Below are 18,651 nucleotides of genomic sequence, written 5' to 3'. Positions count from 1 at the left end.
TAGGGATAGTGTCTGATGTGCTTCCTTTTCATTTCCTCAGGGTATCATATTAAATTGGCTCCTCAGCATGCTTATGTCCCTGTACTCCTGCATTTCACTGCAGTCTCACGTTTCATTTTTATGAAATATGGTACATCCACATATGTACAAATGTATAGCGACCATATTATCACTAGTAACCTCAAAGAGCCTGAGGCAGGTGACATAGAAAGCATACAGCTTTCCTTAATACTGTATTTTTCCCATCCCAAAAGAAAGCCAATGGTTCTCCTATTAAAATACATGAACAATTTCTGTCTGTTTATGTCTCTTACAGGGATTTTCATGATTCCTAACACTGTATCACAAAAATAACAATTAAATATTATATGTATGTTCTTTTTAGTTTGCAGGGAAGATAGTTTCTTTCTTCTCTTACATTTGTATTGAGAACAGTAGACCTTGCATTTAGATCTCCAATCAGAGATGGCATTGATTCTTATTACCATTAATTAAAATGATTAAGCAAATTTGTTACAGTACATTGATGTGTCTAATTTATATGACCATCACAGAGAAATCACACAGACCCTTGCAAATCCACAGCCTAAAAGGAGCTATCACACATAAAAGACATTCAGTTAATCCTACCTAATACTAAGGGTCAATCAGTTCAAATTGCACTCTGTCAATGAGGCCCAATCAGTTCAAATTGCATGCAGACAACTTAATCCGTACCTGATTGGCCATTCCTAGGAGTGTGCAGTTAATAGGGAAAGAACACTCTGCCAGTTAGGGCAATACTGTAATCCTGTATAGCTCAATGGCCCATTATGCACGGGCGACAAAACGGCAATTTCGGGTCACATGGAAAACGCAGAGGGGGAAGACGCGACGCACACCGGTTATGCACGGGGCGGGGCACAACGGCAGCAAAACCCAGAGTAACCGATTATGCACGCAGCGATCCCGGCACTGCTTCTGGTTGCTCCCCGGTCACCCAGAAGCTGCGCTTTCTTCCGCATTTCGCTAACGCGGCTTTTTCGGCGGCATGCACCGAAGCTGCTGCCGGTTGCAGCTGGCACCTTGCGTTATCAGTGATTTTAGTCACTGCCATTCCACCCCGAATGTGCGTTATTCCCCCCATGCATAATGGGTCTATGGTGTGCCCTCATTTAGATCATGGTTACATAAACATGACTAACATAAGCATAGGTATAATTCCCATCATACCACATAAAAATCATCAGGTGTTCCCAACAACATGCCAGGCTTCTGATTCGCTCTTGCTGGGTGACATGCCCCCAATATGGTGAGGGCACTCACCCACTGACAGCCAATCAGAGACTCTTTCCCCTCCTGTCCTCCATGCTTCTGGTATTATGATAATGAGTGCAGTGCTCATTTGTAATGCTTGACATTTGCTGCTGGCTATCCCCAAAATGAGCCTCTTGTGGCGCAGAGTGGTAAGGCAGCCGCCTGAAAGCTTTGCCCATGAGGTTGGGAGTTCAATCCCAGCAGCCGGCTCAAGGTTGACTCAGCCTTCCATCCTTCCGAGGTCGGTAAAATGAGTACCCAGCTTGCTGGGGGGTAAGTGGTAATGACTGGGGAATGCACTGGCAAACCACCCCGTATTGAGTCTGCCATGAAAACGCTAGAGGGCGTCACCCCAAGGGTCAGACATGACTCGGTGCTTGCACAGGGGATACCTTTACCTTTACCTTTATCTTATCCCCAAACATGTGAACATTTTCTTAGCAAGTGAACTGATTGATTGCTGGTGATTGATTTGTTTTAGATAGTGTAGCAATACGGCTGAAAACATGGGCATGTTTTGAGAAATATATGGAAAATATGGATGATTTGAAATCTTATTCTTGCTAAGCATATGTAAGTGTATTGACATATATAGTTATGTTGTATAAAATTAAAATACTATAGTCCATAGCATTACATTGTAAAGTATAATTCTGTAGACATTACATACTAGGTAAATTAAGTGTTAACAGGGGAACAATATGTCCAAAACCCAGGATAAACATACTTCCCTGTACAGAATTTTCCTTGCCCTTAGGTGGTAAGCAAGTTATTCCTAAGGAATTTTTCAGTCTTTTAATTAATTTTAAGTCTTAGTAATTTTTCTTAGTCATCAAAAAGTTAACAAAGACTGTAATATTACAATATAATTCATTGAACTATAATTGTTTGTAAACTTTTAAATTGCTATATTGTTAATGCTTTTTTTAAAATGTTTAACTTAATGTTTAATTCTGAAGATATTTTGTTTTTTATAGAATTAAAGTAGGGGAGTTCTCATTAAATTTAGTAGTCCACCAAAATGTTTAGGAGTCAGGTTCACTTTTCTCAGTGTAATTTGAGATATCTGTTTAATGAGGAATTATTTACAACAGCTAACTGGAAATCTACGTCAAAATTTCAGCTAATGTAATCATCAGGATCACACTTATTCTTGTTAGGAATTCAGGCCTAGACCTTCATGGTCTCTTAAATGTAAAAGATCTAGTGGCCTTTATAGGCAGATGTTTTAACTATATTTTAGGGTTTTATTGTACTGGAATTTTTAACTGTAACCCGCCATGAGCCAGTATTCCCGAGAGCTGTAGGAAATAATTACAAAAAAATAAATAAAAATAAATAAATATTACAGTCCAACATACAAGACTTGGCTGTGATTTAAGATCCAAAAGCTTTCCCCACACCTTTTACATGCATTGATGAGGATGATGTCATCTGTTCAGTCGTGTCCAACCCTCGGCGATTCTATAGGAAAGTCTTTACCACGCACCACTGTCTCTGACTGCTTCTTTTAATTGGTTCATAGTCATCCCTGTATCGGCTTTGATTGTGTTGAGCCAGCGGATCCTTCAGTGACCACGTTTCCTTTTGCTGCTGACCATGCCAAGCATTAATGATTTTTCTGGCGAGTTTGATCGCATGATGTGTCTGGCCGTAATACCTTCCCTTCTAATGACATAGTTGGTTTGCTCCTCTCTAAAACTATCTTGTTGGTAACTTTGGCTGTCCATGGTATTCACAGCATTCGTCTCCAACACTATAATTCGAAAGGATCTATTCTCCTCCTGTCTTCCTTCTTCAGGGTCCAGCTTTCGCATCCATAGGTTGTTATGGGGAAAACAACAGCGTTGACTAGCCAGCACTTTGTATTAAGGCTGATATCCTTACTCTTCCAAATTCAGTTCATGCCTAACATTGCATTCTGGCCCAGTGTTATTCGCCATTTGATTTCACAGCTGCATCCACCACTTTGATTGATCATAGAGCCAAGAAAGATGAAATCACCAGTACATTCAATGTTCTCATTGTCAGTTGTGACTTTGGTGCTACTGCCAGTAGTTGTCATGATCTTGGACTTTTTGATATTTGGGTATAGTCCCATCTTTTCACTTTCTTCTTTTAGTCTCTTTATCAGGGTCTTCAGATCATGCTCTGAATCAGCAAGGAGTGTTGTATCATTTGCATAGCGAAGATTATTGATGTTATGACCTCCAATTTTGACTCTGATTGTAGATTCTTAAGCTTCTGCACAATTACCTCTGCATAGAGGTTAAAAATAAAGGGTGATAAGATACACCCTTGTCTCACTCCTTGGCTGACCTTGAAACAATCAGTATCTCCATATATTGTCCATACTGTGGCCTCCTGGTTGGTGTTCAATGAACTGATGAGGTGGGTTAAGTGGGGCAACACTCCCAATTCATGTAAGGCATCCCATAGCTTCTTGTGATCAACACATTTTAGAATAATCAATAAAGCATAGATTGATGGCCTTTTGATATTCATGTGCTTTTTCAAGAATCCAGCACAAATTTGCATTGTGATCTCGGGTGCTGCGACCATGTCGAAAACCAGCCTGGACATCTGGTAGCTGAGCATCAATGGTTGATTTGAGACTGTTCTGATCTTCAATAAGATTTTACTTGCGTGGGAGATCAGGGCTATAGTTCGATAGTTTGAGTAGATGCGAGCATCACCTTTCTTTAATAATGGGATAAAAATGGACCTTTTCCAGTTTATTGGCCATCTCCCTGTTTCCCAGACATTTTGGCATAATACTGTGATTGCTGCTGGTGTAACAGATCTGAGTAGTTCCACTGGAATGTTATCTATGCCAGGAGCCTTATTATTTGAGAGCTGTTTCAGAGTCCAGATCACTTCTTCCAGTACAGGCAGTTCCAATTCATGTTGGGTGTTTTTGGCTGGTAACTGAGGCACCTTGGTGTTTGCATATAATTCTTCTGCATATTGTCGCCATCAATCCTTGATGTTGTATTAATCCCAAGTAAATATGCCCACGTGCCCTTATGTTTGGTTTTGTTTTACCTTACTGAATGTTAATTGGGTAAACTGCCTTCAGAATTTTCCCATTGCAGATGTGATCTGTTTTAGTAATAGAGTGAACAGAAGCTGATTTGCTATTCTCATAGGATTTTTTTCAGTTTAACTTGTTTTACTAATAGATATCTAGTGGACTATCATCATTTTTTAAAAATTACCTGACTGTTCAGTTCATGGTTTTGAAAAGACCTTTTAACTCATTTAAACCAGTGGGACCCATAGAACATCACTTGGAACACATGCAGAATCCAGTGATTTGTCTCATGATCATGCTACCAAAAATGTCAATATTCACTCAGATCCTCAGAACTAGACTGTGTGCTGGCTTGGACATAGTAACTTTATTGATGACAAAGGTTTGTGTGTAAATTGAAAAGACATGGAAGTTCTGTATAAGTTAGTGGAGTACATTATGTTGCAAAGGAAATAATTTAAATTAGTATAGAAAATAAAACACACTTTGATTCAGTAATTTAAGAAATAATGTTCTTCATACATTTTATGCTTTGTTTATTTCATATTTTACAGCACTGATAGCTATTGGCCGATACAGTATGACAATAGAGACTGTGGATGTAGGATGGTGCAAAGAAATCACAGATAAGGGAGCCACTCAAATTGCTCAAAGTAGCAAGTCTCTCAGATACTTAGGACTGATGAGATGTGACAAGGTAAGAAGCTTTTGTATAAAAGATTGTTTGAGTGAGAAACATTTATTCTGTACATTATTAAAGAAAATGACAAGTACCATTTCTCTGATAACTGAGCTAGTAATGCTCATGGAGAACCACAAAGTGGCCAGGTGCAATGGGCGTCTCCTTTCTTGGGGCATGGCCATGGTTCACTTTGGAGTTCATGGTTTTGGATGCTACAGAGATCTGCCATCAGGTGAATGATTCAGCCTTGCACTTTGGAGAGCTCAGCTGAAAACTATCAAGTGGTAGTTGAGAGCCCTATGGAAGTAAACAGTCGACACTTTGGGCTATATGCCAAGTGTATCCTCCACTGGTAGGAGAGACTGCTTGTTGCCCATGTCCACTTGGCACAGGGGAAACTGATGGCATCCTCCCACAGCCATGGGACTCCTTCTACCCCTTGTCATGGTTCAGAACACCTGACCAAGCACCCAACCCAACTGCAGCCAAGGTGGGTGTAATAGCTTGCCAAATCCTAGTGTCAGATTACAGCATCTGCTACAGTTCTTCAAAATTACCAAAGCTGAGGGAGAATTACAAGGTTCAAAGTCATTGCAGTCCAAAGTCAGGGTTCCAGAAGTCAGTCAAAGCATGGTAGTTCCAAATGGAGGTTGGGGGTTTCAAATAGAGAATTGGGAGTAAAAGTAAGTTATCTCAGTAACTCTGAAACAAGACCCCTAATGCATGATGGGAGAGGAAGGCTGGCAAACAGAGTGCAGCCCAAGGAGAAGCAAATGAATAGAGGGGTTTTCTAATGGATATCAGTGGTCAGTAAAGTCAAATCATATGGCAGTAAAGTCACAAACATGGCCTTAAAAATACCCAAACAGCACTCCCTCATCTTACTGCATTTCAAAGTGTCAGGGGATGAAACTACCAATGAAGCAGATAGCTGAAAAATCCTACTAAACAAGAATACTTTTTCTGTGAAAGAGGACTTAATTCAATCAAAAGTTTTTCCACCCTTTGCAGCAAACAAATAAAAACTGAATCACAACACAGATGAACCCAAAGCAAACCAAAGCCACGAGCCCCTCACTGAGTTAGCTAAGCAATCCTCCCACCATGCCCAGTAGAAAAGTTCTTTCACAAGTACACTCTACATCCCAAACCTCTGTAGCTAATGAAGGGAATGTGTGCTCATGCTACACTTACGTAAATCTGAATCACACTGCAGTGAATTGGAAATCTGCTGTTGACAGGCAGCAGTGCTTGCCAAGCTTTAGAAGGTCCCTATTAGTGGTCTGGGGTGGTAAAACACCTTGCAATCACCGCCATTGGCTAATATTTTGGCACCAGAGTTTTGGGGTGGGTTTTGATTCCTGAGCAACCCCTAGCCATGCCCAAAAGCTTGGTGATGTCTTCAGAGACTACATGCACGTTAGAATATTGCCTCCTAAGCCTTGATCAGAATTCAGAATAGGTTTTGGCTCTTCACATGGTTTGTGCCCATCCTTATTTGTAATAGCCAAGAAAAGAAAATCTGTGTGAGTTTCCATTGATGAGTTTGGTGATTATCTGCTTAAACTGTTCAAAAGGATACTTAACCCTGGGGTTTAAACTTGACCTCTAGTCACCGGATTGGCTTTACAGATACTTATTTTTGTGGGTTTAGTTAATATTGTTTGTACAATCACAAAAGACTTAGTAAAAACAGTCCATTTATCCTGTCTTGAGCTACTGAAAGCAATCAATGACCTTGATGTTGAAAAGATATTTTAATATATCAACCATTAAAGAATGCATACTGTACAATCTGTATTCCTTTAATTGCTGGCTTACACTTTCCTGACTTTTTACAAAAGGACTGCACGCTGTGTAGAGAGACAACTGAGCTAACAAGAATAAAAATCTGAGATGGTTGCAGTGCAATTGGGGAAAACTGTTCCTGATTAATGGGGAAATATATTGGATAACTTGATGAGAAGGCTGTAAAATGTGGTGTTAGGAGGACCACTGGGGGTCATTTAAGTTGCTTGTTAAACTTCTTTGTGAGGGGAGTGAGGAAAGTAGCCATAAAAAAAACAAATTTTCAGAAGCACTATCTCTGAATTTTAAATGTTTGAAATGCAATGCTGGCAGCTGTAAAAACTCCATCCATCCCCATATATGGAATAGAGAAGTTATAGAACAAAACCAGTTCATTCACTTTTCTATATTCATGCTGAACGGATTTCTTTTTCCTACTACCAGCATTCAGGGCACCACTGAAGAAAAATCTTGGCAAGACCAGACAGATTTTCAAATGCCACTGTGACAGAAAATGTTCTTTCATATATTGTGGGGGAGAGCCATGTATATGGACCTGGGTTTTTCCCCCCTTTTGACTTTTTTCCAAAGTATTGTATGATGTTTGTATCCCAGGTACACACTGCATCTTGTGTATTATATGACATTTCCTGAAATCTAGGGGAGAAGCCCATATAAACGAAGGAACAAAGAACAATACATTTTCAGCAGTCTCCACCAAATACATTTTGTGACATTATCTCTTTGGAATTTCTTTGATATATGCTTGACATAGATTTAGAATTACAAACGAGTTGAGGGCCTTGCCAAAAAAGATCAGAGAAACAGCAGTGCTGTGCAAAAGCAGACTCTTTGTTTAATTCCATTGATTATATAACTGCCTCCAGGCTATAGATCTCACTACTATAGATCCTCACCATGAAAATAATCATAATAATTCATTTCTTATCAGTTGCCATTACTGTGGTCTTTTTTATTTCTGTATGAGCTTGCTTTTAAGACAAGCAGCATGGAAGAATCATGTTCACTGCTTTCAGACAAGAAATAGCATAATAAATTTGACACCATGAGGAATGGCAATCTCATTTCTCTGTCTTGAATCCCATCCATTGTTTGGTTCAATTTATGAAGGAATCACCTCTCAGATAGGATTGCCAGACTCCAGGTGGTAGCTGGAGATCTCCAGACAATAGAGATCAATTCACCTAGGGAAAATGACTACTTTGAAAGATGGATTCTGTGGACATTGAAGTCCCTTCCCTCCCAAACCTCATCCTCCTCAGATTCCACCCCCAAAATCTCCAGGTATTTATTTATTTATTTATGTTAGAATTTATATCCTGCCTTTCACGGCTTTTGTCGCCTTGAGACGGCTAACAATTAAAACCATAAACAATATCCCATTAAAACAGCAGAACAGTACACATGGTGTCCCATAAGATTTCCCAACCCAGAGCTGGCACCCCTGCTCTCTGTTGAGAAGAGCTAGTAGTAGGTCTTTGCTTAAGAACTAGATTATTTAACCAAGAAAATGACAACTGGCTCATAAGAAACCTATTTGGATGAACAGAGAACTTCAAGAGGAACCAAGAAAGAAAAGGGAGATGTTCAGGAAATGGAGGGAAAGACAGAGCTCTAAAGAAGAGTACCTACAGGTTGCTAGGCACTGTAGATCAATCATCAGAAACGCCAAAACTGAGAGTGAACTAAGATTGGCCAAGGAAGCCCATTGTGACAAGAAAAGATTTTTCAGTTATATGAGGAGCAAACGTAAAGTAAAGGAGGCAATAGGCCCACTGTTGGGTGCAGACGGACAAACTCTAACGGAGGATGCAGAGAAAGCAGAAAGGCTCAGGGCCTATTTTACATCTGTTTTTTCCTACAGGTCAAAGGGTTTAGGCACATCTAGAGATGGCAGTAGCCAAGGGATAGTGTCTGGGTGGCAGGTTGAAATGGACAGAGAGATTGTCGAGAGGCATTTAGCTGCACTGGATGAGTTCAAATCCCCTGGGCCGGATAAAATGCACCAGAGAGTGCTCAATAAACTTTCCGGAGAACTTGCACAACCCTTGTCCATCATCTTTGGGACCTCTTTAAGGACTGGAGATGTCCTGGAGGACTGGAAGAGAGCAAACGTTATTCCGGTCTTCAAAAAAGGGAGGAAGGATGACCCAGGAAACAACAGATCAGTGAGTCTGACCTCTGTTGTGGGGAAGATAATGGAGCTGATATTAAAGGGAGCAATCTGCAAACATCTGGAGGACAATTTGGTGATCCAAGGAAGTCAGCATGGATTTGTCTCCAACAGGTCCTGTCAGACCAACCTGGTTTCCTTTTTTGACCAAGTAACAGGTTTGCTGGATCGTGGAAAATCGGTTGATGTCGTTTACTTGGATTTTAGTAAAGCTTTTGACAAGGTTCCCCATGATGTTTTGATGGATAAATTGAAGGACTGCAATCTGGATTTTCAGATAGTTAGGTGGATAGGGAATTGGTTAGAGAACCGCATTCAAAAGAGTTATTGTCAATGGTGTTTCATCAGACTGGAGGGAGGTGAGTTGTGGGGTACCTCAGGGCTCGGTGCTCGGTCCGGTACTTTTTAACATATTTATTAATGATCTAGATGAGGGGGTGGAGGGACTACTCATCAAGTTTGCAGATGACACCAAATTGGGAGGCCTGGCAAATACTCCAGAAGATAGAGACAGAGTTCAACGAAATCTGAACACAATGGAAAAATGGGCAAAGGAGAACAAGATGCAATTTAATAAAGTTAAGTGTAAAGTTCTGCATCTGGGTCAGAAAAAAGAAAATCATGCCTACTGGATGGAGTATACGCTTCTAGGTAACACTGTGTGTGAACGAGACCTTGGGCTACTTGTGGATTGTGAACTAAACATGAGCAGGTAATGTGATGCAGCAGTAAAAAGGCAAATGCCATTTCGGGCTGTATCAACAGGGGCATCACATCAAAATCACAAGATGTCATAGTCCCATTGTATACGGCACTGGTCAGACCACACCTGGAGTACTGTGTGCTGTTCTGGAGGCCTCACTTCAAGAAGGACATAGATAAAATTGAAAGGGTACAGAGGAGAGCGACGAGGATGATCTGGGGCCAAGGGACCAAGCCCTATGAAGATAGGTCGAGGGACTTGGGAATGTTCAGCCTGGAGAAAAGGAGGTTGACAGGGGACATGATAGTTCTCTTTAAGTATTTGAAAGGTTGTCACTTGGAGGAGGGCAGGATGCTGTTTCCGTTGGCTGCAGAGGAAAGGACGCACAGTAATGGTTTTAAACAACAAGTACAACGATATAGGCTAGATATCAGGGGGGGAAATTTCACAGTCAGAGTAGTTCAGCAGTGGAATAGGCTGCCTAAGGAGATGATGAGCTCCCCTTCACTGGCAGTCTTCAAGCAAAGGTTGGATACACACTTTTCTTGGATGCTTTGGGCTGATCCTGCGTTGAGCAGGGGGTTGGACTAGATGGCCTGTATGGCCCCTTCCAACTCTATGATTCTGTGATAATTATTAAAACATTCGCCATAATTATTGAGGTTCTCAAATCATTGCAATGAGACCCCTACTTTTAACAAATCAACTAATACTTGCTGCAAGCATTAACTTAAAGAGTTTTTGGTATGAGTGTGGAACTGTGCTGTTTGGGGAGTCTGTCGTACATGTCTGATTGAGACTATTCTGGTCTGCACATCTCTGAACTGTAATATGCACTGTCAAAGACAAGCATTTTTTTAAATTTATTTTTAAATCTTATACAACATTGCTCTGAGACAAAAACACAAATGCTGAACAACAAAATTTAAAAGCTGGTAAAAATCAATAAAAATCAATTTTTAAAAACGTGGTAAACCAAACATAAATATATAGACAAGAACTCATTCCTTATTAAAGTAAAGAAGCCTTATTAAAGTAGTAGATTAAAATTTGCAAAAAGCTTTGCTAGAACAAATTCTTTTGAAGCAAACCCCTAAAGCAATGAAAACATGCATCCTGGTCGGTAGCTAAGGAAAGTTTACATTATAGCTGTGGTACCCCAACAAAGAGGGCATATATGGCCTATCTCACAGGTGTAAAACTGCACAAGGTATCATGGTATTATTTGGTGCACAGTCCTTCTGGATTCATGTAAAGTAGTGAGGATATGCATTTGTTTCTGCATTAAAAAGAGCATCTAGTCAATTTAATGTACACGCCTTTTTTCACAAAAACAGGGGAGCCAACCTTCAGCCTATAATAGAGGAAAGACCAACTGTCTTTTTAGATGAGCCCCTAAAATGAAAACATATACAAATCAAAAGAAGCCAAAGAGCTATTCAAAAACAGTAACAATGTCAATATCAGCTAATATGTGACGTTTATGGTACGCAGTAAAAAAAATTTCTTCACATATCTAAGAAACCTGGTATATATTAGCTTAAGGTAAAACAATACATCAAAACTGGCTTTCAGAGGGTTCCTTCCCCCCCATTTAAGAGTTGAAATGATAGATTGTAATTTTCAAATTCTGATCTTGTTCCATGTTCTCAGGTATGCAGCATTTATTTTCTTCATAAATGGCTGTAATTTGTTCAAATCAAATTGCTTCATATTTGAATCTTTTTGAAGTACGACATATAATATTAGGAATACATGATTCTCTGACTCAGAGAATCATATTAGAAAACAATTTACATCAGTGCTTTCATCCACTCCAGCCCCATCCAATAGGCACTTATTTTAAATTTAGATTTGAAACATTAGCTTTTTAAAATATAGAACAAAAGATGCTTTTAAAAGGAAATTGAGAAGCTTTCTGTTAAGCCTGTATATGAAAAATACTTGCTGAAGTACTTTTAAAGAAAATTTAAAGTGAGTTCTGCCTCTAGTTTAACTAATTCATCCCCATACTGAACAAAGTTTGAGTCCATTGGCACCTTTAAGACCAACTGATGAAACAATTGATGAATGCAAAAAATCATCTGTGGCTTATGTTCTCATGACACTGTCCAGATTACAGTTTAGATATTTATTTATTTATTTATTTAGTGATTTATAGCTGGCCAATCCCAAATGGCTCATGGTGGGTCACAGTAACATAATAAAATCTCCAATGAAACCCATAACTAAAACCCAGGATAACCAAATATATAACCCAAAAGCCCTCAAAAGTCTTAGAGGGAAAGTTTAACCATATTCCATACCATGTGAGACTCTACCCGTGTTTTTTAATTTATTTTGCTGCTGTTGGATTGCAGCTAATTCATGGCATGTCCTTAAAGTTCCACCTCATGGGGTTTTCAAGGCAACTGGTAGGCCAAGGAAGTTTCCATTGCTTTCCTCTGTATAGCAGCCCCAGGGTTCCCTGGTGATCACCCATCCATGTACTGACCTTGATTAATCTTCCAAATACTGATGACATTGTGCTAGTTTGAGCTATTAGGACTGTTCTTTCCTTACTCTGACAAACAGAAACTCTTCTGGATAATCCCATCCTACTAACTTGGTTACATCCCACATACTGGGTAGCCACCAGAAAATAAGTACTATTTTTTATGTAGCCCTATCAGTGGTCCAAGTCACTTCTTACATTGTTTTCCAGCGCTAGTGGTTCAGTTTGAGACTGGACCATATAGAAACAGCTCTGTATCACAGTAATAAGGTAAGAGCCAGTTCTAAATTCTGTTTTGACAAAAAATATCATATCAGTATTCTGATGATTGCTGGCCTTGCCAAGTGCATTCATTACTAGTCTGCTGCTGTGTGATTGGTTTTGGTTTTGGATTTTTTAAATCCATAATTTAAGTCAAAGCACATTGTTTGCATTAACATTCAGGAGATCCAGGACGCAGATGTTGTGCTTTCTCTGTGTTATTCAACTAGTCCTGGGCCCCTGAGCACTGAGATAATCATTGAAACTCTGTGGAACATATCGGCCCTAGCAGATCAAGTGCATAGCACTTCACACAGAATGACTCCATAAACCTTTTTATTGTGCTGTAGCTACAGGCAGGAATTATAATTGGACCACCTGAGAATGTTATTCATTCAACTATTAAGGCTTTTTTTAAGTCAAACATTTGTTAAATGTATACTTCTTTTTAAAAAATGAACAGAGAAAATAAAAGTTTGGTGGGCAGAGCATAAAACTGACTGGTCAGTTGCAAATACAGGAAGTGTGGTTCATGTGTAAAAGGCCTACAGCCCGAAGGAAATTTAAATGTTAGATTTGCGACATATATCTCTATGTAGAAAACAACATTTATTTGATGCCTTTCAGTATGCAAAGAGTTCACCCGGACTATCTAGTGATGATTTTTGCTATATGTCATCTGGAGAATTTACAATCCTTGTTTGTGGGCAGAAAGAAATTTCAGTTTGTGCAGGTGCCTGCCTTCAGTCCTCACTGCAGATTAAGGCTCCCCAAACAAGAATGTTTTCAGCTGTGCTTCCTGCACAAGAAGTGTTGGGAGAGAGGGCACAAGAGCACAGCAGGCTGTCTTTGTGATCATCATAGACACATTGAAATTGGTAACATCTGAATGCAACCAAAATAATTTTCATCACAGAAAAGATGATCTGGGGATTCTAGATGGTCAGAAATCAGCAGTGATAGTTGACCACAGTATTTTTTTTAAGTATTTCTCTTAAGTCTGAGAAAGTTTTACTCCATAGATGCAATGTGTGCCTACCTAAATGTATTAAAATATTTGGTTTAAGGCAGGTTGATACTGTTTATTTATACCATAACATAATACAAGGGAGTCATGATAACGTAGTAGGTCAAACATCGGACTGGGATCTGGGGGACTAAAGTTTAAATTCCTACTATGGTGTGGAAGCTTGCCGGGTGACCTTGGGACAATCCCTCACAGGGTTGTTGTGGGAATAAGATAAGGTGACCAGATTTTAACATTGATAAAGCGGGACACCATTGACCGGGGGGGGGGGAGGTTCTTGATTAAAAATTTGGTCTATATGGAGCAAAAAAAAAGTTTCATAGAATGCATAGAATGCAAAAATAGTATTGTAATATATATATTTTTTAATTTCAACATAAGTACCATTTGCCAGGTACCCCCAGATGTCCCTCCAAAAGTGGGACAATCTGGTCATCTTAAAGCAGAGGATGTGTAAGCCACTTTAAGTCCCCACTGAAGAGACAGTATGAGTACAAATGAAGAAAATAATTTTAAAGTAACTTAATGTAACTTTTAAAGGCTCAGCAAAAGTGAATGAATAAAGAAGAAATCATTTAATCATCTTCTATTTTGGGATTTGAATATAACTTCAAGGGTTGTTAAAGCAAATTTATTTGGTAACAGTGTTTTTTTAAGCTGGTGCCATTGCACAGTCTATACTGGAAAATAAGATTTTTAATTACTCCTTTGGCTTTTTTAATAAAGGCTGGATCATCTTCAAAATGCCTACAAATTTATTTTTATATAAAGTTAACCCCTCCCCATACTACCATAGCTAATAGATGAAGAGGCACGTGCTCAGATCACTATCTAATAAAGCTGACAAGCACCTCTTTTTTCATGGTTGTTCTGTGAATTGTTATGGGTGATTCAAAGAGGAGATGGCAGCAGCAAGTAGGGTAGGGCTGTGAGGGGAAGACAGACTGGTAGAAGGAAGACATTTCATGTTGGCTTGCTGATTGGCTTATCTCTTTGGCCCATTATGCACGGCCGCCGAAACAGCGATTTCGGGTCACATGGAAAACACGGAGGGGGAAGACGCGACACACACCAGTTATGCACGGGGCGGGGCGCGACAGCGGCAAAACCCAGAGTAACCGATTATGCACGAGGCGATCCGTGCACCACTTCTGGTTGCGCCCCAGTCACCCGGAAGCTGCGCTTTCTTCCGCGTTTTGCGAACACGGCTTTTTCGGCGGCATGCACTGAAGCTGCGACCGGTTGCAGCCGGCACCGTGCGTTATTGGTGATTTTAGTCACCGCCATTCCACCTCGAATGTGCGCTAAAACCCCCGTGCATAATGGGTCTACGGGAGCATCATCTTACATTCAGGGTCACCTGCTTTTATGTATTCACTTCTGGGGGGGTCATCTTCTATTCTATTCTTTTGTAATTACTATAAAACGTGATGGATGGAATACTGTAATTAAAATTATATAAGATGATGCATTGAAAAAAAGTTTCCTTTGGGAAATAGTCCCAATTCAAGCTATTTAGTATTACACTTATCATGGATTCACATTACATAATATGCACTTCTTCCTATTAGTATACCAGGAGAAATCATTACTCTTTTTCCTCTCCAGTGGTTTTACTTTTGGTTTTTACCATATTTGAACACTTTGGGCTTTTTCAAATCATACAGCGAGTTTACATAAAAATTGTTCTACAACAGAGCATGGCTTGTTTATCACTTTAACTGTATACGGTGGGACCTGTATTACTATTCTGGTATGGGGTGATTAGGCTTAAGCCCTCCATGACTGCTTTTCCTCCAAGCAACATTTCTGGTCAGTATTTAAAATGTGATTTACTGATATGTGTCACCTACTTGTACCATTACAGATTTCATTCTGATTTATTAAAAGGCCATTGCTATTTTCAAGTACCTACAGTGTTGCTGTAATGTAGTTGTTTACAAAAGTGTTTAGAACTCACAGGGTCTCCACGTACTTGGAATAGAAGTAAAACCCATTTTCTATCCAAGTTGCTCTTCAGTTGACAGATCTCCCAATGAAGATTGAGTGTTTCTATTATCAAAGCAGAAGAACTGTAGATTAAACCCGTCATTTATCCCTGTCATAAAATGCAATCACTGTTCATTCTCTGCACTGCCTAGCACAATTGCTTCAGTTGGGGGCTGGAACAAGGTGATAGTAGATAGATATTTAAGAAGCATTTGTTGTGTTTAAAAATGTATCTTCCAAGAAGGATTTCAAGGAAATAGTTGCAGCAAGAACAGATGTTACAGTGGTTATCTCATATTAGTTGAACATTGCACCCAAAAAAGGAAGTACAAAGTAAGCAATTGTAACACTGGCATGCTTTCAGATTAGGTTGCTGACTATTTAAATTAAATATTGATGTATTTTTAAATGTTCAATAAGGATTCCCAAGAAAGCTACCTAAAAGTTGTGGTTCTTAGGTTAATCTTTTATTTATCTAAAGGATGATGGAAGTTGTCTGCTCCTATGATATGAACTACAATCAGCTTAAAAATAATTGACAAATTAATCCCCTCACAGCATAACAGTTGTAAAGGTGTTATGTTTAATTAGACCTGTCTGGTTGCTTTGTGTGATCAAGGAATAAAGGTGGTATCTCTGGCTAAGGTCTAGCAGGGATATTCCTGACCTGCTGGGCTTGTACATTTAATTACTGATTTCCACCATGTCAGCTGTTGCCCAAGTAGGACCTTAATTCTTAGTCAGTTATCATAGAAAGATGAAAACATAACTCCCCTCCCAGCCATATGCAAATATAGTTGTAAAGACCTTTTAACCAATAAATGTCTTATTGCTAACATCCAAAAGAACAACCCCACTTTCTATTTACACCAGTATATTTAAAGCCATGTGAATGACAACTAATTTCTTTACTTGTAGGTGAATGAAGTGACTGTAGAACAACTAGTGCAACAGCACCCACACATAACTTTCAGTACTGTACTTCAAGACTGCAAGAGGACCTTGGAACGAGCATACCAGATGGGTTGGACGCCCAACATGTCTACTGCCTCTTAACTTTTTCCATGATATTAAAAAGATAGCTTCTGCAGTCAGCAGATTTGGACTGAACATTTGAAAATTGTTAAGGTTTTTTAATTAGTATTTTTGCCTTTTCTGACATAGATATTCAGTTTTAGTTTAAAGCTTTTAGTGTTTTAGTTGGGAGGAAATATATATATATATATGCTTAGTCCACTAATGGAAAAGTTGGAAGAGAAGTGTAATCAAACATATTTAATTGTTCTGACTGTTTAATTGTCAACCTAAACCTCTGCAGGTGTCTAAGCGGTTAATGAGGCGTGCAGCTTTTCATAATGCAGTATACATTTAAGTTTACATAAAAAGAAAACACTATTCGTTTTCTGTTAACTATGTGTTCATAATCAAAACAGCCATTTAGAAAAGCCTTTTACTTTTCCTGTATGCATAAACCTAAAGGTAAAAGCATATAGAAATTTCTTTGAAGTGGGTTCCTGCTAGCTCTGTGGGTAGTTTCAGCAATGTAATATATTGTCTTTTTCTTTTGTTTTCTTTTGATTTGGCTATTCATATTGGTTTGTAAGTGATAACTGCTTTTCCTGAACTCTGCTTAAAGTAGACACTAGGCTTAATGATAAAATTAATTCTCCTTTGAAGCTACCCACATCTGTATGTTTTGAGATGTACAGTTCTGAAATCTCAACTGTGTTTCAAAAATATAACATTTTGATAATGACAAGTTGTTATTTTGAATAGAATCCTTAATAAATAATAGATATGGAATAATTATTTAAGTGAACAATTGTGATTAGTGTTACCAAAGTGATACTTTGTCCTGTAGTTACTTCATATCTAATGTGTTTCCCATTAATTTTATAGCAGTTTTGGAAATAGCTATTTTATACAAATTATGCCCTTGACTAAATTTTGCCATATTCAGACCTCCCAATTAGTATAATATTTCAACTAAAATGTTTTTGATTTAATTTCCCACTATTTATTCTAACATTAGAAATTAAAATTGCTTGTGTGAAAAAACAATGGGTCAGGTCCTATGAAGTCCAATAGATCTTGACCATTTTCCTCTTCCTGAAACAGTCTTGTTATTTCTGAAAAGCCAATGCTGAGAATTGGGGGGAACCTAACGGACAAAATGCCATGAAGAGGGAGAAGAGGAAATCAGGGAGCTATGTGCCCCTGTCTGCTAACATGAAAGGGAGGAGATGATTTGGTCCCATTATCTTTCCTTCTAAACCCCCATGCCACATTCTATTTTGACTATAATTACTCCACAACCTCCAGCATAGGTTTTTTTTAGGAATCATAGTGGGGCTGTCTGAAGAAGGAGAATGCAGGACAAATCTATCTCTGAGACTTGTTTGGACTCTAGCCAGCTTTTAAATCAGTCTCACCTAATTCCTCTCTTTATTACTGCTCCCATTCTTCATGGCTTTGAAAACTATGCTGGGGCTCCAGAGCCTTTTTGGTAGTTACAGACAATTCCTCATTCTTTTCAGGGAAATGCTAGCTGGGTTTAGCCCATGGTTTGTAGGAGCCAACCCAGGACCTTGAATTCAAAGTGCCACTGCATGAACAGAATACATTTCTATTTGTACTCTGGGAGAATTATCACTGTTTTTTGCCAATTCATATTTCTCTGAAGTCAAATATCACAGTAAGTTTTCATAGTTTTCCCTTGTAGTTGTTTTTTGGGTGCACAAGGCTGTAGTGGGAGCATGTGTGTGTATATGCATGCTCCCTACCTACTGCTATATCCATCTATACAATTGCATGTACAGGTTGAGAACAGCTAAATACAGCTTTGTGTAAATTTTGTGATACATATGGAGAGCCAATATTTCTTTCAAATCATTTTTCACCAAATTTCTAAAGTGCTGGTTCACCATGTTCACATTCATTTTTCTGTATGATCAGGTACCTACATCCCCATACATTTGGTGGAATGTATCAGCGTAAACTAATCCTGCACTTGTATCATCACTGACTATCTGCTTTTGAATTAAAGCACAGAAAACTGTAAGATATTCTTAGCTAAACACAGCTGGTAGAGAATAAATCCCTAGTTTCCTAACTTTAAACCATAGTACTTTCTTTGTGAATCACTGTTTTATTTTGAATATATGCATATCTGCCAAGAAGGGG

General features: G+C 38.9%; 1 protein-coding gene across 6 annotated transcripts in view; it reads left to right on the top strand.

Annotated features, from left to right (window-relative positions):
* FBXL17 (F-box and leucine rich repeat protein 17) overlaps window positions 1–17,277 on the top strand; it is a 192,093-nt gene extending 174,816 nt beyond the window's left edge. For 4 of the 6 annotated variants that reach the window (XM_077347740.1, XM_077347742.1, XM_077347743.1 and 1 more), the window contains 2 exons: window positions 4,885–5,027; window positions 16,387–17,277. In XM_077347740.1, the coding sequence (XP_077203855.1) occupies window positions 4,885–5,027; window positions 16,387–16,524 (281 nt within the window). In that variant the 3' untranslated portion in view covers window positions 16,525–17,277. Of the gene's footprint in view, window positions 1–4,884; window positions 5,028–16,386 lie in introns of those variants that run through there. The other 2 variants (XR_013233131.1, XM_077347746.1) reach the window with 2 other exon arrangements.
* The last annotated feature ends 1,374 nt before the right edge of the window (window positions 17,278–18,651 follow it).

Source organism: Paroedura picta, chromosome 7, assembly GCF_049243985.1.
Source record: "Paroedura picta isolate Pp20150507F chromosome 7, Ppicta_v3.0, whole genome shotgun sequence".
Taxonomy (NCBI): domain Eukaryota; kingdom Metazoa; phylum Chordata; class Lepidosauria; order Squamata; family Gekkonidae; genus Paroedura; species Paroedura picta.
The sequence above is the reverse complement of the archived record's forward strand: the minus strand, read 5'-3'. Positions and strand labels throughout refer to the sequence as shown.